This window comes from Belonocnema kinseyi, chromosome 9, assembly GCF_010883055.1.
Source record: "Belonocnema kinseyi isolate 2016_QV_RU_SX_M_011 chromosome 9, B_treatae_v1, whole genome shotgun sequence".
NCBI classification, from domain to species: Eukaryota; Metazoa; Arthropoda; class Insecta; order Hymenoptera; family Cynipidae; genus Belonocnema; species Belonocnema kinseyi.
Genome location: NC_046665.1, coordinates 106,466,298 through 106,491,211, shown reverse-complemented (window position 1 = coordinate 106,491,211; position 24,914 = coordinate 106,466,298). Strand labels below are relative to the sequence as shown.

Genomic DNA, 24,914 nt, shown 5'->3' with positions numbered 1-24,914 from the left:
ACTCAAACATATGATTTTTTAACCAAAAATTTTATTTTTAATCGCATAGTTTAATTTTCTACAAGATTTTTGAATTTTCAAGCCAAGAAGATAAATTTTCTACAAAACAATAAAAATTTTAGTATAAAAGTTCATTAAAAAGAAAATAGTTGAACTTTTAACTATAGTTATGAATTTTTAATAAAAAAATTATTCTTTTTACAAATGTTGTAAACTTTAACTCAAATAATTGATTTTTTAACCAAAAAAGATTTATTCTCAAAGAAGCATGTAACAGTAGATTTTTCAACCAAACAATTGCTTTATTAACTAAAAAAAAAGATAAATTTTTAACCAAGAAGATAAAATTTCTACCATGAAGGCGAATTCTCAACAAAATTATTTAATTTGAAAGTCAAAAAGAGCAATTGTCTACAAAAAAATTTAATTTTCAACTCAAAAATATGATTTTTTAAACAAAAAAGATCTATTTTCAACCAAATTGTTGACTTTTCAAGCCAAGAAGATAAATTTTCTACAAAAAAATACAAATTTTAGTATGCGAGTTCATTTACAAAATAATAATTGAATTTTCAACTAAAGTTATGAATTTTTAATAAAAAAATTATTCTTTTTGCAAAGTTTTTCAACTTTAAGTCAAATAATCGATCAAAAAGATTACTTTTTAACAATATAGTTGCATTTTCAACAAAATAATTGAAATTTCAACAAAATAATAGAATTTTTAACCAAACGAGATGAATTCCGAATCAATAATATAATAGTAGCCTCTTCAATAAAAAAAAAACTGAACTAAAGCTGCAACATTTTTCATTTGAGGTAATCAAAACTGAGCTGCAAATGAAAGTACTCAAAGTGGAACTGTTAAATTTTGAACTTTTAAAATTGAAATTTAAAAGTTTTTAATTCAAAAATGTTGCATTCAAATGCTCAATAATTTACGCGTATAAAATTAAAGGTACTAACATTTTTCAATATAAAAAAATATAAATCCACGGTATCATTTTCAATACTGTAAATTAAAAAAATGAATCAATGTACTTTAAAATTTTCAAAATTATATAATTTTAAGGAATTTTAAGCTATAGAAACATCAAATATTTAAAAATTGAACATTTTTTAACTGGACATTTCTTAAATTAGAAATACAATTGTTTTCTTTTTAAATAGTTTAAACATCCTTGTAGATTTACGCAGATTTTAAACAAAAAAAATTAGATTCTTTTCAAGAATTGTGAAAGGCTTCTAAACAATAAAAACATTTTCTTAAGATTCCTAGGAAAATTAAAAATCATTTTTCATGTAGAAAAATTATTTTAAGAGAATATTTAAAAAGTTTTTCAAAGATTAAAACAAAATTTTCGAAACAAAATCTAGAAGATTTTAAGAAAACTTTCTAAAATTTGCATGATAATTTTTAAAATGCAACAATTAAAATTGTAACGTTCAAAATTTAAAGGCTCTTCGAAATTTTAGCGATTCCAGGCTTTTTATGTCAAACAATTCAGTTAAAGATTATTTACTTTTAAATATTTGGTTTCAACTTACTTATCTTAAATAAAAATTCAAATATTGCTAAATATTCAATAATTAATCTTTTTTTTAATTAAAAAAACAAATTGAATGGGTTAAAAATTGAATACTTTAGATTGAAGCAATATTCAGAAATTTTTACAAATCTTTTAATTAAGAATATACTATTGTGAAGTTATTTTTAAGTTAAAAATATTTTATAAACTTTCAGCCACACGTTCACATTTGTTCAATAACTAAGACTTTCAAATTGAAACCGTTTAAGTTTTAACGTTAAAATCTGAACATTCTTAAATTTTGAAATAATTTAAAATCGGTTTGTCAACTCGTTTTTTTTCACTTTTTATTACTTAAAGTACGGATCAATTTAAACCAAAATTTATTTATTGAATAAAAATGTTTGTTGGTTCAAGCCTTTAAGAAAGCATTTAAAAATTCTTTAAATTAAAAATGTAAGTTAAAAATAAAAATGTTAAATAGAAAATTTTTTAAGTAAAATCATTTTGAATTACGCATTGTAAGCTAAATAATAATATAATTGAAAAACATAAGAATTAAACTGATTACTTCAAAACTGTTCAAATCGAACGTGGATTTGTTAACCAAAAAGTTTTATTTTTAACCAAATAGTTTAATTTTCTACCAAATTGTTGAATTTTCAGATCAAGAAGGTGAATGCTCTACAAAACAATATAATTTTAAACACAAAAGTTTATTTAAAAGCGAATTGTTCAATTTTCAATTATAATTATGAATCTTTAATAAAAAAAGTTAATTTTTTTTACAAATTAAATGAAATTTAAGTCAAATAATCGACTTTTTAACCAAAAAAGATTGATTCCCAAAGAAACATGTGACAGTAGATTTTTCAACCAAACAATTGCATTATTGACTAAAAAAAGTGTTTAACCAAGATGATGAAATTTCTAACAAGAAGGCGAAGTTTCAACAAAATTATTTAATTTGAAAGTCAAAAAGAGGTATTATCTACAAAAAGGTGAAAGTTGAATTTTTTTAAATCCTTTAATTATGAATATATTATTATGAAGTTATTTTCAAGTTGAAAATAGTTTATAAACTTTGAGTCACACCTTCACATTTGTTTAATGACTAACACTTTCAAATTGAAACCGTTGAAGTTTTAACGTTAAAATCTGAAAATTCTTAAATTTTGAACTGATTTAAAATCGTTTTGTCAACTCGTTTTTGTTCACTTTTTATTACTTAAAGTACAGATAAATGTAAACAACTTTTATTTATTTATAAAATAAAAAATTTTTTTATCCAAAATTTTCAACAATATTTTTGCAATATTTGTTGTCTTTTCAAGTCTTTAAGAAAGCATTAAAATTTTTTCTTTAAATTAAAAATGTAAGCTTAGAAATAGAAATTTTAAATGGAAAATTTGTATAGTAAAAAAATTTTGAATTACGCATTGTAAGCTAAATAATAGAATAATTGAAAAGCAAAACAATTGAACTAATTATTTAAAAACTATTCAAATCGAACGTGGACAAATTTTTCTTCTACAAATTTTTGATGTTCCCGGTAAAAAAAAAAAAATTCCTGGTCGTTTCCCGGTCCAGCGGTCACCCTGGTGACGTTATTTCAACTTATAACTCCCCTCTCTTATTACCACCAACCTTAGTTTTTGTCCCACCCACTCCCTAAAACTGGTAACGTATTTTATGAAAAGTACAAATACACTACTTAAAAATTAAGACTATTTAGGAATAGTTTAAGGACTTAATCTTAGTTTTAGTCTCAGATTAAAAATTATAATTAGTTTAAAGACTTAGTTTGAGGAGAGAAGTTAAAGAACTGTTCAAAAATCATACTTTTTTGTTTTTTCTCCTTTATCGTGAAGCTCATAGACAAGTGATTTCCGGGAGATTCTCCCAAAGGAGGTAGTCTTTGGACGTGGAGGACGCGGAAGGCCTGCCTCAAGGTGCTTTTTCCCTTTTCCCCAAGGGACAATTTCCCCCAATAGTCCAACTGCATTTCCACTGGCTCCCAACCTTCCCTGGGCTGTCCTACATTTGGACTGCTAGGTGGCGTTAATCTTCCAGGAGGTGGTGCCTGTGCCCCAGGAGTTGGCAATGAAGGTGGCGACCCTGACATTGTGATTCCGCCCTCTTCCAGATCAACCGAGGTTGACGAATTGCTTTCTGGACAACCAACTCGTACGTCGTTCACGAAGGGAATGAAGATCTGACTGCTGTCATCAGTTTCTCTGAAAGAAGATGTTTGTGTATCCAAAATCGAAACTGGAAATTCAAGACGGAACGAATGAAAAATCACGAAACATAAAATTCTGGAACTCGAAAATTCCCGACAATATATAATATTGCCGAATAATAAAATATCCGGACTAGAAAACTCCTGAATTATAAAATTCTCGACAATTTATAATCTTAATGAATTCAAAGAGTCTCAAAAATTCATAATATTACCTACTTTAAAAAATCCCGAATTATAAAATTGCCGAATTACAAAATTCCCGAACAGTTTATAATCTCGAATTCGAAAATCCCCGACAATTTATAATATTATCGGATTGGAAAATTCCCGAGTAAAAAAATTCCTAAAACAAATTGCTGAATTATGAAATTCCCGAACAGTTTATAATATTACGAGATTGGAAAATTCCCGAATAACAAAATTCCGGACCATTTATAATATTATCGAATTCAAACATTCCCGAATAGTTTATAATATTGCCGAATTATAAAATATTCGAACTAGATAATTCCCGAATAATAAAATTCCTGAACAGTTTATAATATTTTCGAATTGTAAAATTCCCGACAATTTATAATATTATCGGATTGGAAAATTCTCGAATAATAAAATTCCTGAAAAAAATTTCGAATTATAAAAATCCCAAACCCTTCATAATATTGCCAAATTGCAAAATTCCCAAATAATGAAATTCCTGACAGAAAATTCGCAAATTATAATATAACTTACTTCAAAAATTTCCGAATCATAAAATTCCTCACAGAAAATTGCCGAATTATAAAATATCGGAACTAGAAAATTCTCGAATAATAAAATTCCCGACCATTTATAATATTAACGAATTAAAAAATTCCCGAATAGTTTATAATATTACCGAATTATAAAATATCCGAACTAGGTAATTCCCGAATAATACAATTCCCGAATTGGAAAATTCTCGGTAATTTTTAACATTGCCGAATTTGAAATTCCCGAATAATATAATTCTCAATAATTTATAATATTACCGAATTTGAAGATTCCCGACAATTTATAAGATTACCTAATTAAAAAAATCCCGACAGAAAATTGCCGAATTGTAAAATATCCAAACTAGAAAATTCCCGACCATTTATAATATTACCGAATTTAAAAATTCCCGAATAGTAAAATCCCCGACAGAAAACTGCCGAATTATAAAATAGCTGGACTAGAAGTTTCCCAAATTTTAAAATTCTCGAATTGGAAAATTCCCAAACCGTTTATAATATTTCCGAATTGGAAAATTCCCAAATAATGAAATTCCTGACAGAAAATTTAAAGAATGATGAAATTCCCGAACAGTTTATAATATTGCCGGATTGAAAGATTCCCCCAAAAAACAAAATTCATGAAAAAATTCCGAATTATAAAATTCCCAAACCGTTTATAATATTGCCGAATTGTAAAATTCCCAAAAAATTAAATTCCTAACAGAAATTGCCAAATTATAAAATAACCGGACTAGAAAACTCCCGACCATTTATAATATTACCGAATTTAAAAATTCCAGAATAATAAAATTCTTGACAGAAAATTGCCGAATTGTAAAATATCCAAACTAGAAAATTCCCAACCATTTATAATATTACCGAATTTAAAAATTCCCGAATAATAAAATCCCCGATAGAAAATGGCCGAATTATAAAATATCCGAACTGGAAAATTCCCGACCATTTATAATATTACCGAATTTAAAAATTCCCGAATAATAAAATTCTTGACAGAAAATTGCCGAATTATAAAATATCTGGATTAGAAAACACCAGAATTTTAAAATTGTCGAATTGTAAATTCCCGACAATTTATAATATTACCGAATTCGAAAATTGCCGAACAGTTTATAATATTGCCGAATTGCAAAATTCCCAAATAATGAAATTCCTAACAGAAAATTGGGAAATTATAATATGACTTAATTTAAAAATTCCCGAATCATAAAATTCCTCACAGAAAATTGCCGAATTATAAAATATCCGAACTAGAAAATTCTCGAATAATAAAATTCCCGACCATTTATAATATTACCGAACTCAAAAATTCCCGAATAGTTTATAATATTACCGAATTATAAAATATCCGAACTAGGTAATTCCCGAATAATACAATTCCCGAATTGGAAAATTCTCGGTAATTTTTAACATTGCCAAATTTGAAATTCGCGAATAATATAATTCTCAATAATTTATAATATTACCGAATTTGAAGTTTCCCGACAATTTATAATATTACCTAATTAAAAAAATCCCGACAGAAAATTGCCGAATTGTAAAATATTCAAACTAGAAAATTCCAGACCATTTATAATATTACCGAATTTAAAAATTCCCGAATAATAAAATCCCCGACAGAAAACTGCCGAATTATAAAATAGCTGGACTAGAAGTTTCCCAAATATTAAAATTCTCGAATTGGAAAATTCCCGACAATTTATAATATTACCGAATTTGAAAATTCCAGAATAATAAAATTCCTGACAAAAAATTGCCGAATTATCAAATTCCTGAACAGTTTATAACATTATCGGATTGAAAAATTCAAGAAAAACAAAACACTTGATAAAAATTGACGAAATATAAAATTCCCAAACCGTTTATAATATTTCCGAATTGGAAAATTCCCAAATAATGAAATTCCTGACAGAAAATTTAAAGAATGATGAAATTTCCGAACAGTTTATAATATTGCCGGATTGAAAGATTCCCGAAAAAAAAATTCATGAAAAAATTCCGAATTATAAAATTCCCAAACTGTTTATAATATTGCCGAATTGTAAAATTCCCAAAAAATTAAATTCCTGACAGAAAATTGCCAAATTATAAAATAACCGGACTAGAAAACTCCCGAATTATAAAATTCTCGAATTGGAAAATTCCCGACAATTTATAATATTACCGGATTTGAAAATTCCCGAATAATAAAATTTCCAACAGAAAATTTCCGAATTCAAAAAATTACCCATTTTTTATATAAATATGATTTATTTATTAATAATACAATAATCAAATGTTTTAATTTAAAAAAATATATTTTTAATGTTTAAAGTTTCTAAAATTATTGTTGATAAAAATAACAATAATTTAGAAAATGGTCACCAAGAATACTTTTTTTCAATTTTTGCTATTTTAAATTCAAACAATGATTTTAAAAACTTGATAAATTATAAATAATTTTGGTATGAAACACATTTGATTATTATATTTTTAATAAATAAACAATATTTAATTTTAAATTTAATTGTTTAAATTAGTTTTTAGATTCCAGAAATATTTTGCCAGCATTTTAATCTTGTAATACTTTTAACATAGAATCTTTTATAAACAGAATGAAACAATATTTCAGACTAAAATTTAAAAATTTTCCTTTTAAAAATGTCTTTGCTACTATAAAAGATGACTTTTTAACAAAATACTTGAATTTCCAACAAAATAATTAAATTTTTAACATAATAGTTGAATTTTCAACCTAAAAAGATAAATTCCCAACAAAACGTGTCATAATTTATATTTCAATGAAAAAAGATGAAATGTATACAAAAAAAAAAGAATTTTAAAACAAAAAGAATAATTGTCAACAAATAAAGAGTTTTCATTAATTTTAAACCCAAAAAATATCAATTAAAAGAGATTATTTTTTAACAAAATATTTCAACTTTTAATCAGAGATGAATTTTTAACTAAAAATATAAATCTTCAAGAAAAAAATGATTTCTTTATAAAATGATTCAAGTAAATCTTTGAAACAAAATAGTTCAATACACAAGCAAAGAAGAATAATTTTTAACCAAAAGCTGGCATTTTCATTCAAAAAAATTTAATTTGTACTTAAACGGATGATTTTTTTTAAACAGAAAGATAAATTTTCAAAAAACCAGTTGAATTATCTGTTTAAAAAATTCCATTGGTTCTTCACGATCAAAATATGAATTTTTAAATGAGATTATCAAAAGATTCTGAAATTTCTCTTAAAATAGATAAATCATTATTAACAAAAAAATTTTTTAAATAATCAAATTTTTATCAAAAAAAAAGATTCCAGTTGACTTTTCAAAGTAAAATATGTATTTCGAACAAAAAATGAGTTTCAAAAAAAAATTCAATATTTAAGGCAGAAAGAGGAATTTTTTCATCCACACAGGATAAATTTTTAACAAAATAGTTACGTTTTCAAAAAAATAGTAGAATTTTTAACCAAAAAGTATAACTTTTTAACAAAGTAGTTTATTATTTAACCAAACAATTGCATTTTCATCAAAGGTAAATAAAATTTCTTTTAAAACAGGTGCATTTTTAATTTTTAAAAATGAAACAAATTTTCAACAAAAAACAGTGGAATTTTCATTCAGACAAGATTCACTTCTCTTTTCGACACAAAAATATTAAATTTGAACAAAAAGTAATTTTTTTACGAAATAGTTCAATTTTCAACAAAACAGCAGAATTTCCAATCCAAAGTATGACTTATAAAAAAAAGTTGAATTTTTACCCAAATAATAAAATCTATAACTAAAAAGATAATCTTCAGGAGAACGTTTTTGCATACGTTTTTAATTTAATAACTTCAATTTAAAACCAGTTTGAGTTAAATGTGCCTGGAATAAATTACAAATAAATGAAAATTAAAAAAATGAATTCTTTTTAATAGAAACATCTTCTATTATATTTTTGGTTGAGAATTCATCTGTTTGGTTAAAAATTTAATTATTTGCTTGGAAATTAATCTTTTTTGTTAAAAATGTATTATTTTTAATTGAAAAGTCTACTATTCTTTTTTTGGTTTAGAATTCGTCTGTTTTTGTTGAAAATTTAATTCTAATGTAAAATATTCACCTTTTTAACTTGCAAATTAAACAATCTGGTTGGCATTTTTTTTTTCTCACTGAAAAATCTTTCTTAACTGAAAATTTTTCTTTTTGGTTTCAGAATTGATCTCTTTAGGTTAAAATTATCATTTTTTATTTGAAAATAAATCTGTTTTGGATGAAAGTTTAACTATTTTGTTAAAAATTAGTTGTTTTTTCGTCACATGCAACTGCTTTTTTCAAAAAAAAAAACATTTTTTCGTTCAGAATTCATTTTTATTGGTTGAAAATTTTACTAACTGTTTGAAAATTAACTTGTTTTGTTGAAAATTAACTTTTTTTGTTGAAAATTAAACAGATCTATAGGAAATCACTGTTTATGGCTTGAACGTTCAACTATTTGTTTAAAAATGAACTTTTCTGTTGAAAATTTATATTTTCGGGTAAAAATTCCACTATTTTGTAGATAACTCGCGTTTTTCTTTATGAAAATTCATCTTCTTTGATAAAAACTTTCATATTTTTTGGCTGAAAGTGTAACTGTTTGTTTGAAAATTAATTTTTCTGTTCATAAGTCATATTTTTGGTCTGAAAATTAAAGTGTTTTGTAAAAAAAATTAATTTTCTTCTCAGAAATTCAAATGTTTCGTAAAAAATGAACTTTTTTGTTGTTGTACAAATTCCAATTCTCGTGTTGAAAGTTCGACTGTTTTACAGGAAATTAGTTTTTTGTTTTGAAATTTCAAGAATTTGAATACACTTTATTTTTCTTTCTTGTAATCTTTGTGGTCAAAAATGCAACTTTTTGGTTTAAAATTAATCTAGTCAGACTCAGGATTCAACTTTTTGTTGAAAATAACTTTCTTATGGCAGATTTTTTTTTCTGAATAAAATTTTAACTGTTATGTGAAAAATTCGCCTACGTGGCCTTAAATTTCAATCGTTTAATTGAAAATTCAACTGTTCGGTTAAAATTACCTTTTTTGTTGTTGTTAAAAACACATGTTTACGGTTTGAAAATTTGGTTTTTTTGGCATGAAAATTAATATTTTGGGTTAAAAATGAAACATTTTTGTAGAAAAGTAGTCTTTTTGGCATTACATTTTTTTTCTTTCTTGCCTCTTTTGTTTGAAATTTAAAATATTTTGTTGAAAATTCAACTTTTCTATTAAAATCGGACTTGTTTTTGTTGAAAATTGATATTTTCCGGTTAAAAATTCGACTGTTTTGCTGGTAATTTGTCTTTTTGGCCTAAAATTCAACAGTTTAATTAAATTTTTTTTCTTTCTTCTCTGGTTTGCTTGAAATTTTAATATTTCCCATTTCTATTTTTGGTTAAAAGTCTATGTTTTTGATTTCAAAATTCAACTCTAAACATTTTTTTTAATAAGCCTACAAAAAAAACAATATTTTTGTAAATTTATACTTATAATACTTGTAATAATAAATTAGTTTTTAATAAAAATGACCAAGTTTTTATTTAAAATGATAAACTTTCATTCAGAAAAGATTCGCTTCTCTTTTCAACACAAAAATATTAAATTTGAACGATAAATAAATTTCTTACGAAATATATCAATTTTCAGCAAAAGAACAGAATTTTCAACTAAAACTATGAATTTTGAACAAAATTGTTGAAATTAAAACCAAATAGTAGCATTTTTATGAAGAAAAATATCATTTCTGCCAAAGTCGCTGAATTTTCAAATCAAAAATACAATCTTTGAAAAAAAAGTTGAATTTTTAACCAAACAGTTGCATTTTTATTCAAGAACGATAACATTTCTCTAAAAAGAGATCAATTTTTATTAAAAAATTTTTTTAAGTTAAATATTTATCCAGAAAAGATTTCAGTTCTCTTTTCAATACCAAAAATTAAATTCAAACAAAATGTAAATTTTCTACGAAATATTTAAATTTTAAACAAAATAGCAGAACCTTCAACCAAAAAGTACGACTTTTCAACAAAATTGTTTAATTTTCAACCGATCAGTTGCATTATTATTAAATAAAGATGAAATTTCTTCTAAATAGTCAACTTTGTAACCAAAAATTTATTTTTTTATGGCAGAATTTTATTTTCGGATGAAAAATTCAACTGTTCCGTAGAAAATTCGTCTTTTCGGCCTTAAATTTAAATTGTTTAATAGAAAATTCAACTGTTCGGTTAAAAATTATATATATATTTTTTTGGTTAAAAATAAATGTTTACGGTTTGAAAATTCGTTATTTTGGTATGAAAATTAATACTCGTATTTTGGGTTAAAAATTGAATTGTTTTGTAGAAAAGTAGACTTTTTGGCATTGCATTTGTTTCTTTCTGGCCTCTTTTGCTTGAAATTTTAAATATTTTGTTGAAAATTCAACTTTTTAATCAAAAATGATCTCAGGGTGTCTAGCGATTCTTAGGAACTAAATTCAAGGCCTTTTCCAGGGTTTCCAGGTCAAGAAATAAAAATTTTCCAGATCTCCTTTTTTAAATCAAATAATTAAATAAACGTTTGTCATACATGTAAAAAATGAGACATTTCATTTTTTATCAGCCAAAAATTTCTAAAGAAAGCCGAATCGTAAATAAACAAATTCTAAATTTTTTGCGAACATGAGCTGTCTTTGTGAAATCTTTAGGAATATTTTTAAATCTTTGCAATGTCTTTGAAATCATTCAAATCTTTGTGAAGTATTACAAACCTTAGTGAAAGCTTAAAATTTCGGTTAAATCTTTGAGAAATCTTTTGGCATTTTTCAAAGCTTTTGTAAAATCTTTAAAATACTTGAAATCTTTCGAAATTCTTTTGAAATCCCTACGAATTCTTTAAAGAAATTGTGAAATCTTCTCTAAGTCTTTTGTTTTCGTTTGAAATCACTGGAATATTTGAGATATTTGTGAAATATTTATGAAATTTTCTGTAATCGTTTAAGATCACTGGAATATTTGAAATCTTTTGAAATCTTATAAAAAAATTTGATATCGTTTAAAATATTTGAAATGTTTTTAAATTTTTGAAATCTTGTTGAAATCTATTAAGTCCTTGAAAGCTTTGAAATATACGAAAACTTTCTGATATTTTTAAAAATCTTTATAGAAACTTTGAAATATTTTTGAAATGTTTCTTCAATCTTTGAAATCTGGTTGGAATCTTTGAAATTCTTGAAATGTTTTGAAATAATTAAGAATTCTTCAAAATATTTGAGAAATCTTTCGGAAATCTTTTGTAATTGTTTGAAATCTTGTGAAAAAATTTTAAATCGTTTAAAATCTTTGAAATGGTTTGAAATCTTTGAAATTCTCGTGTTGTTTTGAAATATTTATGAATGTTTTATGAAATCTTTGAAACTTTTGTGAAATCTTTTGACATCTCCTAAAAAATTTTGAAATTGTTTAAAATCTTTGAAATGTTTTGAAATCTTAGAAATGTGGTTCAATATACCCTTTGTAAAATATTTAAACTCTTTTGTAAGTTTTAAAATCTTTGTGGAATGTTTGAAATTTTTGTGGAATTTTTGTGAAAACTTTTTAATCTGGTGTACACGGTTTTTTTTGGAGTGTTTGAAATCCTTGAAATCTTTGTAAAATACTTTGAAATGTTTGTAAAATCTTTCTTGAATCATTTTTTGGAAAATCGTTTGTATTCGTGGAAGTCATTGAATTATTTCAAATATTTTTAAATCTTCTAAAATGTTTTAAAACCTCTTGAATTCGTTTCCCATTTTTTAAATCTTTGAAATCTGGTTTACTGTACCCTTTTTCGAATCTTTGAAATCATTTAAACCTTGAAAGTTTAAAAATGTTTGTAAACTGAATTAACATAGAAATTTTAAACTAATAATTTTTATAATTTATAAGTTGAACACCCCAACAAAAAGTGCTTTGAAATATTCTAATTTATTCTGTAATAAACAAAAGATAAATTATATCTGGACGAACTACAAAATTGTGAGCAGCAAGATTTTTTCTAAACGAGATGTTTCTTTCATAATAAGCTAAAAGATTTAAATTACTCTTCAAATTTTGATAAAATTACTGTTTTCGAAGAAAACAGAAAAAAAAGAATACTTAAAATTCAAGATTTTCGTAAAAAAATCAAGGAGATTTCCAGGTTTTCAAGGTCAGTAGACACCCTGGAACTTGTTTTTGTTGAAAATTGATATTTTCGGGTTAAAAATTCAACTCTTTTGCAGGCAATTCGTCTTTTAGACCCAAAATTCAATAGTTTGATTGTATTTTTTTTTCTCCCTTGCCTGTTTTCCCATTTCAATTTTTAGTTTAAAATGTTTTTATTTAAAAATTCAACTCCAAACATTTTTTTTTAAATCCTACAAAATAAACAATATTTTTATAAATTTATACTTATAATATTCATAATAAAATACTTATAATACTTTTGTCAATTTTTTTAAACATTATCTTAAAATTAATTTGTCAAAATAACAAGTAATTTTCCATTTTTCTTTGAGATACATTGAAATTTCGAATCTTGACTGGATAAATAATTTTAATTTGATGAAAATATATTACCTGTATGCAACCATCGCTTCAGCAATTGGCAATAAGAGCGTCGATCCAGCAGAAGAAAGATATTCTACAACCCTGGCAGCAACTTCAGAACCACCGCCGCCCTCCCTGTCGATCATTTCCCGCCAATCGTCACCAAAAAGCGCTCCGTATTTGCTGTCAATCGATCCTAAATATTTCGCTAACGTGTTGCAACCGAGCGGAACGACCAAAAATCGCAGATAATTTTGCCAATCGGGTGGTTTATAGCTCAAGAGGTCGACGTAGTGCTTCAAAACTGTGTTCACGAAACTGTCGCCTCCAGCAATTACTATTTTAATCGGTCCTGGAGGTTTCGCCGAACTGTTACAGCTAAAAACAAACAGATTCAATTACATTTTTTGAAAATTTAACATTTTTATTTAATCACATAAAAAAATCCTCGGCCATTTCTCGTTTTTTTTTCGGTTCGCAGACATTTTAAGCAATTTTTAGCTAGAAATATTAAAAATTGAACGATTAGATTTTTTTGTGAACTGAAATTGTTTCAAGTTAACTTTAAAATTGTGACAGTTAAAGTTTACTTTTTTTATTCAGTTTTTAATGTTTTATTTAGCAATTGTTCTTTTCTTATTTGTAACATTTCAAATTTTAAATCTTCAAATTGTAGATTAATTGAAACAATTTAATTTTGAACGTTAAAATCTGGAAAAATAATTATAATTTATATTCACATTTTACGAACTAAAAAGGTTTTTTTAAAACAAAAATTGTCGTTTAGAATGCTTCTAATTTTTAATTTTCAATTTCCTAAAACTGGATTTTCAAATGCATGAAATAAAAAATATCGGCTTACAAATTGAAATCAAAAATGGAAAATTTGTACGTGAAAGATTTTCGAATTAGGCATGGTAAACTGAATGATATCATAATTGAAAATATGAAAATTGAACTTACTAACAAACTGTTCAAATCAAACAGGGACAGATTTTTGTGTCTAAAAATTTGTAAAATTCCCGGTCAAAAAATAAATTCGATATCATTTCCCAGTCTCATAAACCAAACCAAATAAGAAAATCCAGATTTTTTGGTTGAAAGTTAATTATTTTCGATTGGAAATTTTACTATTAAATTTCTAGTTAATGCACCTTTAATTAATGCACATGTTTGTTAAAAAGTCATACTTCTTGGTTGAAAATTAAAAAGTTTTCTTTAAAATTCGTCTTTTTGGTTTGATAATTCAACAATTTGACTGTAATTTTTTTCTTTCTTAAGACAATTTTTTATGTTTAAAAATTTAACTAATTTGTTCAAGATTCATCGATTTGATTTGAAAATTCGTCTCTTTCTGTAAAAAATTAACTTTTTGGTTAAAAATGAATACTGTTGGGTTGAAAATTCGACTAATTTGTAAGAAATTCAACAATTTGCTAGAAAATTAAACTATTTGGTTAAAAATTTAAGTCATTTTTTGAAAATTCATCTTTTTTTGTAATTTTTTTTTTTTTGTTGAAAATGTAACTGCCTCGTTAAATATTAAATATTTTGGTTGAAATATCAACTATTACATTTTTTGTTGAAAATTCATCTTTTTAAATTGAAAATTGAACTCTTTCCTTAAAAATAATTTTGTTTTGTTTTGAAGATTCATAAGTTTAGGTAAAAATTCGTTTTTTAAAAATAAATTTTGTTTAAACTGAAAATTTAACTATTTTGTTAAAAACAAATGTAATTTATAATAAATTTTTTGTTGTTGAAAATTCATATTCTAGAATAGAAAATTCAAGTACACCATTTTTGGTTAACAATTGATCTTTTGTAGTTTGAAATTGAACAAAATAAAATTTGAACTAATATCTCAATTAAATTTTTAATAATAATTATAAATTATTAAATATTTTTTAAAAATTAAAATTTTTAATTATATTTCAAATAAAATATTTTAAATATATTAATTTTATAATAATAATTTTAAAGTTTATCCCTTAAAATGCTTAAAACAATTATTTTATTATATATTTATAAAAAATTATTTAATGAATTAAATTCAATTATTAAAAAATTAGATATTATCAATTATGAATAATATATTATTTCTAAAATTTAATTTTTAATAATTTAAAAATAATAATGAAAATTAAATTTTATCTTAATTAATTTCGAAAATTTTAATTTTAATTAAAAATTTGAAATGTCTATTGTTGAAAATATATTGTTAAAAATTATGTAATTTGTTAAAAATGGCCTTTTTGGTAGGAGATTCGTTTTTCTGGGAGTAAATTCAACAATTTGGTTAGAAAATTATGTATTTTGTTGAAAATTAATCTTTTCTGGTAAAAATTAATCTTTTTACTTGAAATTTCAATTATTTGTCGTCTGTTTTGATAGGTAATCAATTTTTTTGTTAGAAATGCAACTATATCAATGAAAATTAATCTGTTTTAGTTGGGGATTCAAGGATTTTGTTGGAAATTCGTATTTTTTGGTTGTAGTACATTATTACAGTAGTATTATCAGGTTGGAAATGTAACTGTTTTTTAGATAGTTTGTCTCTTTGGCTTAAAAATTCAACAGGCTTGTAGAAAATTCTTTTGATTGAAAATTGATTTTTTATATTAATAAAATTAATAAAAATCGATTCTTGGTTGAAAATGGATTTTTTTTAGTTGAAAATTCATTGGCTTGGTTGAAAGATCATGGGTTTTCTTTAAAACATCCTATTTTTTATACAAAATTAATCCTCTTGGTTTAAAATTTAACAATTTAGTAGAAAATATGTCTATTTTATTAAAGATTCACCTTTTCTGTTGGAAAATAAATTTTTTTTATTAAAACTGCTACTGCATGTTTTTAAAATTGATCTCTTTTAGTTGATGATGCTTTGGTAAAAAATGAAATATTTTATTAAAAATTCAAATTTTCGGGTTGAATGTTTGACTGCTTTGTAGAAAAATTAAAAATTCAGTTTCAATCTAAACTATTTGATAGAAAATAAATCTATTTTTTTAACAATTCGCCTTTTTTGATGGAAGGTCAATTTCTTTGGTAAAAAATAAACTACACGATTGAAAATTATTTTTATTTTTTACTTGAGTATGCAAGTATTTTGTTGAAAATTCGGTTTTTGTTATATTCAACTGTTTTTTTTTTTAATATTTAAAATTAAATTTTTTTTTGCTTAAATATGAACTATTACATTTTTGGTTGAAATTATTATTTTCAAGTCGACAATTCGACTGTTTCTTAGAGAATTTATACTTTTTGCTTGAAAATTTAACAATTTGGTTGAAATTTCACGTATTTTCTTAAAACAATCGTTTTTGAATATATAATTAATTCTCTTGGTTTAAAATCTAACTATTTGGTAGAAAATATATGTATTTTGTTAACAATTTGTATTTGATGTTAGAAAATAAGTTTCTTTGATTAAAAATGTTATTTCATGGTAAAAAATTAATCGGTTTTCGTTAACGTTTCAAGTATTTTGTTGAAAAATTGTTTTTTTTTATACTCAACTGCTATTTATTTGAAATTAAAATATTTTTTGGTTTAAAAATTAACTATTACATTTATTAATAAAAATTAATATGTGCAGGTACAAAATTAGTATTTTCAAGTTGAAAATTCAACATTTTTGTAGAGAATTTGTCTGTTTTGCTCGAAAATTCAATTTTTTTGTGAAAAATTTATGTAATTTGTTGAGAACTAAAGTTTTTGGTTGAAAATTCAATTATTTGGTTAAATATTCCTAAATTTTCTTAAAAAATCGTCTTTTTAGAACAAATTAATCCTCTTTGTTTAAAATTTAACTATTTTACAGAAAAATATGTATTTTATTAATAAATTGTCTTCTTCAGTATAAATTCCATTTTATTTGGTTAAAAATGCTACTGTAAGGTTAAAAATTTATCTGTTTTAGCTGAAGATTTAAGTATTTTGTTGAGAATGCCTTTTTTATTCACCTGTTATTTAATTTAAAATAAAACATTTTTTTCGTTTAATTATTGACTATTACTTTTTTTGGCAAAAAAAAGCATTTCCAGGTTGAAAATTGCAATCTTTCCAAAGAATTCGTCTGTTTGACTTCAAAATTCAAAAAATTTGGTAGCAAATTCAATCCTTTTTGAGGAAAAGTTATGTAATTTATGCAGAATTAGATTTTTTGGTTAAAAATTCATACATTTTATTAAAAACCGGTCTTTTAGAAAAAATTAATCCTCTTTGTTTAAAATTGAAATTTAGGAGAAATTTCATCTTTTTTGGTTAAAAATGCTACTGTAAGGTTGAAAATTTATCTGTTTTAGCAGAAGATTTAAGTATTTTGTTGAGAATGTCTATTTTTCATATAAAATGAAAACTGTATGCTTAAAAATTAATCTGTTCTAGTTGATAATTCATGTATTTTGATAACACTTTTTTGGTTTAAATATCAACTATTACTTTTTTTTGAAAAAAAGGAGTATTTCCAGGTGGAAAATTGGAATATTTTCAAAGAATTCGTTAGTTTGACTTAACAATTCAGAAATTCCGTAGAAAATTCAAATGCTTTGTGGAATATTAAAAAAAAAATTAAAGATATAACTGAAAGAAATACTGTAATTTTTTCGAAATAGTAGCAAAATAGTTTCATTGTTAAAAAAGTGTTAATACAGGGTGACCGTTTTAATCGAAGAAAAAAATTCCCGGTCATTTCATGTTTTCTTCCCGTTACGCAAACAAACAAATAATTTACGCGTATGAAATGGAAGGTACTAACAATTTTCAATTGAAATTTTTCAAATGAAATGCAGATAAACTGCAAAATTTAGAACTTTGATAAATTATATAGTTCAAAGATTCAGATTAAATTCCAAAAATATAAATTCATGTTAACATTTCCAATGCTCTAAATTAAAGAATCAAGCAATGAACTTTAAAAATTTTCAAAATTGAAAAAAAATTTATTTCCATACATTGAGAATTCTAGAAGTGATTTTATATTTTTCCAAATTTAAAATGATTGTTGAAATTTTGTCGACACCTTGAAATATATTTTTAAATTGATTGAATTTTTCTTAAAACTTTAAGAAACTCCTGCAAATTAAAAAAAATCCTTAAAATTTGAATTTATAAATAATAATAGGAACATTTATTATTTGTAGAAAAACTTGAGTAATCTTAAGAGATATTTAGAAGTTTCAAAAATATCAAAATTAGATTTAGAAGTTGAAAAAATTTCAAATCATTTTTCAGATTTCAACCGAAAAATTTAGAAACTTTTTAAGAATTGTGAAAGGTTTCAAAAGAATAAAAACATTTTCTTAAGATTCCTAGGAAAATTTAAAATGATTTTTAATTTTGAAAAATTTTTGTACCAGAAAATTTAAAAAGATTTAAAAAGATTTCCAAAATGATCAAAAAAGAACCTGGAAGATTTTAAAGATTTTTTTTAAATTTGCAGGATTTTCAAAAACTTGCAGGAAAAATTCGGTTAATTTTAAAATGTATTTAGAAGTTCTAAGCAAAAATGTTAACACATTTCTTTTCAATTACTTGAAGATATTTCAAGTTTTTAATTAATTTTGAATCTTTTCAAAACTATGAAATATCTCTTGAAATTACTCATATTTTGTTTACAAGTAATGAGTATTTAATTTTTATTTATTCGTCAAAATTTAACAATTTCACTTACAAATTAAACATTTTTTAAATAGAAGGATTCAAATTGTAACGTTAAAAGTTGAAACACTCTTCGAAATTCAACAAATTCAAAGCTTTCTATGTAAAAAAATTTAGTTTCAAATTGTTTACTTTTACATATATTTGTGTTTAATTTACTCGTATTAAATGAACAGTGCAATTTTTAATGGCTAAGAAAACTAATCAAAATAATATATTAATCAATTTAATGAATTATTTTTTATCTTAATTTAATTAATTTTTTAATATTAATATATTAATAAATTTTTTAAACAATAATATAAAGGAGGACCTAAAACGTTGAATTAAAAATATTTTATTGATGAATCATTAAAATTGTTATTTGAAAATAAAATTATCGGAACAAATGATATCAGTGTGGTAATTACGAGACCTGCAATTATTTAAAAAATATCTAATAAATTACAATTTCTGTATCCTGGTGGCAAGACACGTCAAAGTCCCACGAATATCGGCAGGAGATGCGGTTGTAAGAACCAAAGGAATACGTTCTTGAAGTCTCGTTGCTAAGCCCGCTCCTCCTGTATCGGCTAATGAAACCAATGATAACGCATCTGGCAATCCATCGTCGGGCAAAACTCGATTAAATTGCTGCTCGATCAACGCTTTCCTCGGCTAGAACGAAAAATAATAAGTTTTTTTTCAACCTAATTTTCCTGCACAAAATCAGTTATCTGGGAAAAATGTTTTCTACGATTTTAGGAATTTAAATAATATTTTCAGTCACGTTTTATGAAAGAAAAAACATTCCTTTTTATAAAAAAAAAAACGTTTTGAAATTACGAAAAATTATTATTTTACCAATATTTTTTTTATGAATGAATTTCTTCATATTCTTGCTTATCAATTAACCAAAAAGTGGTTGAATTTTTATAAATTATGCCTAATTTTTGCTGAAAAGACATTCCCTACAACTTTGCTCTTTTCAATTTCAAAAATTAGTGTATAATCTTTAAATAGAATTCAGAAAAATGTTATTTAAACAAATTTTATTGATGATTTCAGCCAGAGAAACATTTAGATCCAAAATTGGAAACAATATGTTTGTAGAGAATGTTTTCCTCGAAAAAAATAAGTCATCATTTATTAACATTCCACAATTTTTCAATAAAGAATAAGGAGCGATAGTAAGACAAAATCAAAATGCAAAAAACATTGTTAAAATAAAAGTTTTTGTAAGTTTGTATATTTTCTTACGTAAAATAATCTTTTTTATTTGAAATTACATCATCAGTAACATTATTTTTTAAATTACGTTTTCAGAGACCTATTTTTTGGCATGACAACTACTTTAATAAGAATTTTGGTTTTTAAAAATTCAGTTTAGAAAATTTTTATTTTAGGAGATTCTGTGTTTTAATTAGTGGTGAATGCTATTATATAAATAGGGAATTTTTATGTAAAGAAACAAAATATATCAAAAAGAATAATCACCTTAAATTATAAATAGTTTCCGATAATCATTTTAAAATTAATAAAAATTAAAACTCATCCACTTGCATTTTTAAAGGCTTTTTTGAAGGATAGATTTCGACGATTTCAGCAAATAAACTTGCTTTCAATCACCGTGATTTAAAAATATTCAATCCGAAGTAAATTTAAAACTTCTAATTTAAATAATTGACTACTCTGTATTCGATTTAAAAATATTTTCAAACTATATTATTTCAATTTTAATCTTATATTAAATCTAGGCCTTATTTCTATTTCAATAATTGAAAAATAAAATTGGTTAAAAATTCAGATGTTTTTAATTTACTCATATTTAAACTTGAATAAATTGTAATTTTTTGGTAAACTGATAAGACAAATGATGCATAAAAGTTAAGTAAATTTAAATCGTTTAAAAATTAGAACATTTTCGATTATTATTTTAACATTTAGAAATTAAAAAATTTACATTTTAATTGAAAAATCAAAACTGATGAAAGGGAAAAATTAATTTCTTTAATTTTGAAAATTAAAGAAATTATCCAATAATTACTGAAGTATCAATTTCAGATACTTTTTTTAAATTTCAAATCGTCTAATTTTTAACACTTTCTTCCGATTTATTATCTATTAATTCTTAAAAGTTTCCAAACAAACATTTTGTTTGTTCAACATTTTATTAGTTTGTTAAAAATTATGTTTTCTAGTAAAAATATAATTGTTTTACCTTAAAATTTTACTTCTTATGTTAAAAATTCAAATATTAGGTATAAAATTACTGTATTGTATTGAAAATTCGAATTTGTGGGAGAATATTAAAGCTTTTTGATGACTATTTCCGCTTTTTTGTTGTAAATTCCTTTAAAATTAAAGTGTTTGGTTTCAAATTTATTAACTTGTTAAAAATTCGTTTCATATGATAGAAAATTGATTTTCTTGTTTTACACTTAGTTTCTTTCTTATTTAGAATTAATTTTTTAATCGTAAAATATACCTTTTTCGATAGAAATTTAATCTTCTTGGCTGAATACTATACTATTTCGTTGAAAATTGACTTGAATTTTATTAAAATTGAAGTTTTTTTACTAAACATTTAATTATTTTATTTTTAGTTGAAAATGTATCTGTTTTAGGTGAAAATTTAACTATTTGTTGGAAATCAGTCCTTTTTTGGTAGACGACTAGGCTCATTAGTTGAAACTTCTTCTTTTTTTATTAAAAAATCATTTTTGCGGTTAAGAATTTATTTTACTAATTGAAAATTTAAGTATTTTATTTTTGATAGGAAATTTATCTGTTGAATTGAAAATTAATGTATGTATTATGTATTTGGAAAATTGACCTTTTTTGATATAAATGTTATAATTTTTCGTTCAAAAATGTTCTGTTTCGTAGAAAATTGTACTATTCTATTTTTGTTAGGAATTAATTTCTTTGGTTGAAAAAAAACACAATATTTAGTTAAAAATCCGTTTTTTTTTTTAATAGAAAATTCATGTTTTGAGTTAAAAATTCCACTTTTTGTTCAAAAATTCATATTCTTGGTTTTAAATTCAAGACTGTGTTAAAAAATTAATTTAATTCGTCTCTTTTAAGTTAAAAATTAATTTGTCAACTGAAATTGCAACTACTTCATTTTTGATTGAAAATTTATATGTTTAGTTGGAAATTAAATAACTTGTTTGGAAACTCGTTTTTTTGTTTAAAATTCACTTTTTTAACTGCAAATTGAACTATCGTTGTTTTGGTTACCTTTTGTATCTTTTTTGGCATAAAAATGCATTTTTTGGCTTTAAAATTATTTTGTTGAGACTTAATTTTTTTGATTGAGAATGCTTTTTTTTCTTGGCTGAATATTTTTGTTTTTCTAACATTTTAACTATTCTAATCTTGGTTGAAAATTGATCTTTTTTAGATGAAAACTCATGCGCATAATTAGTTGAAATAGAGTATGTTTTGGTGGAAAAATTAATCTTTTGGATTGAAAACTCAATTAAATATTTGTTAAAAAATTCATATTTTTGGTTCAAGATTCATTATTTTAGTTAAAAATTCATTTCTTAGGCTCAAAATGGATCTTTTTGATTTAAAAACTCAACTAAAAAGTTTCGAAAATTAATTTAGAAACAAAACTTTTATTTTAATGAATATTATTAATCTTCTAGGTGTATGGATGGTTGTATAACTAGAAGAATTTAGAAATTGAGACATTGTAGCAACCCTGAATAAGGCACTGTTTAATGCGAATTTTTTTATTACTTTGACTTCTTTTATCATTTTAATTAAGCGTCCTTTCCAATTTTCAGCGATCCTCATCAAATTACCTTCGTAGTTATAAACTTCATTATTTGGTTAAAAATTTAAAAATTTTCTTAAAAAGACATCTTTTTTAGTTGCAACTTCAACTGGTTTTTTTTCATTCGTCTTTTTGGGCTAAAAATTCAGCTCTTTTCGTAGAACATTAACCTTTTCTTTAAAATTTATATTTGGTTGCTGATATGTCAACTGAAATCTTTTTTGCATGAAAACTATTGTTTCTGAAATTTTGTCTTTTTGACTTCAAATTCATATTTTTCAGGATAAGTGTTGTAAAAATGCAACTGTTGTTGAAAATTACAATATTTCCTAGAAAATATACTTTTAGTTTAAAATTCCTATTTTTTTCTTTTTTTTAAAAAAGTGAATTGAAATCTTTTTATTCAACTACTTTTTTGAAAAATTGTGTTAATGATTAAAAAAATTCACCCGTTTTAGTAGAATTTTCATTTTTCTTGGGCAAAAATGCAACTGTTTGGTTGAAAATTTAACAATCTTCTTGAATAAAAAGTCATACTTTTTAATTAAAAAATAGACTATTTAGCAGAAAATTAACGTATTGTAGATACAAATTTAACTATTTTTTAAAGTTTTTTTTTTTAAATACATCAAGTTTTAGAAGAAATTTCATTTTTCTTGAATAAAAATTCAACTGTTCGATTGAAAATTCAACCTTTTTTAAAAAAAGTTTGTTCCATTTTAAAAATCACCTGCTTAAACTGAAATGATATATTTCTTGAATAAAAATGCAACTATTTGGTTCAAAATTCAACAATTTTGTTGAAAAGTCATACTTTTTAGTTGAAAATTCTGCTGTTTTTTGAAAATTTAACTATTTCGAAGTAAGGTTACTTTTCGTTTAAACTTAATATTTTTATTTTATAAAGAGAACTAAAATCTTTTCTGGATGAAAATTCAACTTAAAAAAAATTTAATTAAAAATTCATCTGTTTATAGAGAAATTTTATCGTTCTTGAATAAAAATGCAACTGTTTGGTTTCAATTCCAACAATTTTGTTCAAAAGTCTTAGTTGTAGTTGAAAATTCTGCTGTTTTGTTGAAAATTGAAATATTTCGTAACAAATTTATTTTTTGTTCAAATTAAATATTTTTGTGTTGAAAAGAGAAGTGAATCTTTTCTGAATTATAAGCATAAATTTACAAAAATATTGTTTATTTTCTAGGCTTTTAAAACAAATGTTTGGAGTTGAAATGAAAAATAAAAAAAAAAACATTTTTAACCAAAAATAGAAATGGAAGATATTGAAATTTCAAGCAAAACAAGCAAGGAAGAAAAAAATTCAATCAAACTGTTGGAATTTAGGCCAAAAAGACGAATTGTCTGCAAAGCAATCGAATTTTTAACTTGAAAATATCAATTTTCAACAAAAACAAGTTATATGTTAATAAAAAGGTTAAATTTACAACCAAAATAGTTAAAATTTCAAACAAAAGAGACAAGAAAAAAAACGCATTCTACAAAACAGTAGAATTTTTAACCCAAAATATGAATTTTCATGCCAAAATAACGAATTTTCAAACCGTAAGCATGTATTTTTAATAGCAAAAAAAAAAGATAATTTTTGGCCGAACGGTTGAATTTTCTATCAAACGATTGAAATTTAAGGCCAAGAAGAAAAATTTTTCACATAAAAGTTAAAATTTTAATCCGAAAAAAAATCTGCCATAATAAAGTTAATTTTCAACCAAAAAGTTGAATTCTCAGCCGAACCAGATTAATTTTAAACCAAAAAGTTGCATTTTTGACTGCAAAGATTACATTTATACCAAAAGAGATGAATTTTCAAGTCAAATAGACGAATTCATTTTCAAACAAAATTATAAAACTTACATTTTCAGGCTAAAAAATTAAATTAATGACTAAAATGATGAAGGTTCAAACTAAAAATACGATTTTTTAGTAAAGAAAGATTATTCAGTCCAGAAAGAAAAAAAAGTGTATCCAAATTGTTGAAATTTCAAAACAAATGACGGATTTCCTGTAAAATAGTTGAACTTTCAACACGACAATTGGAATCTTTACAATAAAATAAGTTTATTTTTAACGAAATATTTTAATTTCTAAGAAAAATATGAATTTTTCTACAAAACACTTTAATTTTAAACAATAAATAATGAATTATGAACAGAAAAATTAATTTTCAAACAAATAGTTGAATCATTAGTCGTCGCAGATTAATTTTTGATAAAACTGTTAGTCTTTCAGCAAAAAAGTTAAAATTTTTACCAAAGGAGATGAATTTTCATTTTAAACAAGACTAACCCTTAAACGGCCAAAACGCCACTACCGGTACACTGCTTTTCAACGGCCAATAACTAAGACTATTCGACACTAGAAAAAATTGAGACACATATATT

At 23.6% G+C, this 24,914-nt stretch overlaps 1 protein-coding gene across 3 annotated transcripts in view; it reads right to left on the bottom strand.

The window, feature by feature from the left end:
- Nucleotides 1-24,914, bottom strand: part of LOC117180034 (phosphofurin acidic cluster sorting protein 2) — a 163,285-nt gene that overhangs the window by 8,592 nt on the left and 129,779 nt on the right. For all 3 annotated transcript variants that reach the window (XM_033372330.1, XM_033372329.1, XM_033372331.1), the window contains 3 exons: nt 19,195-19,403; nt 13,113-13,460; nt 3,372-3,766 (listed from right to left, as the gene is read on the bottom strand). In XM_033372330.1, coding sequence (XP_033228221.1) covers nt 3,372-3,766; nt 13,113-13,460; nt 19,195-19,403 — 952 coding nt within the window. The remainder of the gene's footprint in view (nt 1-3,371; nt 3,767-13,112; nt 13,461-19,194; nt 19,404-24,914) is intronic.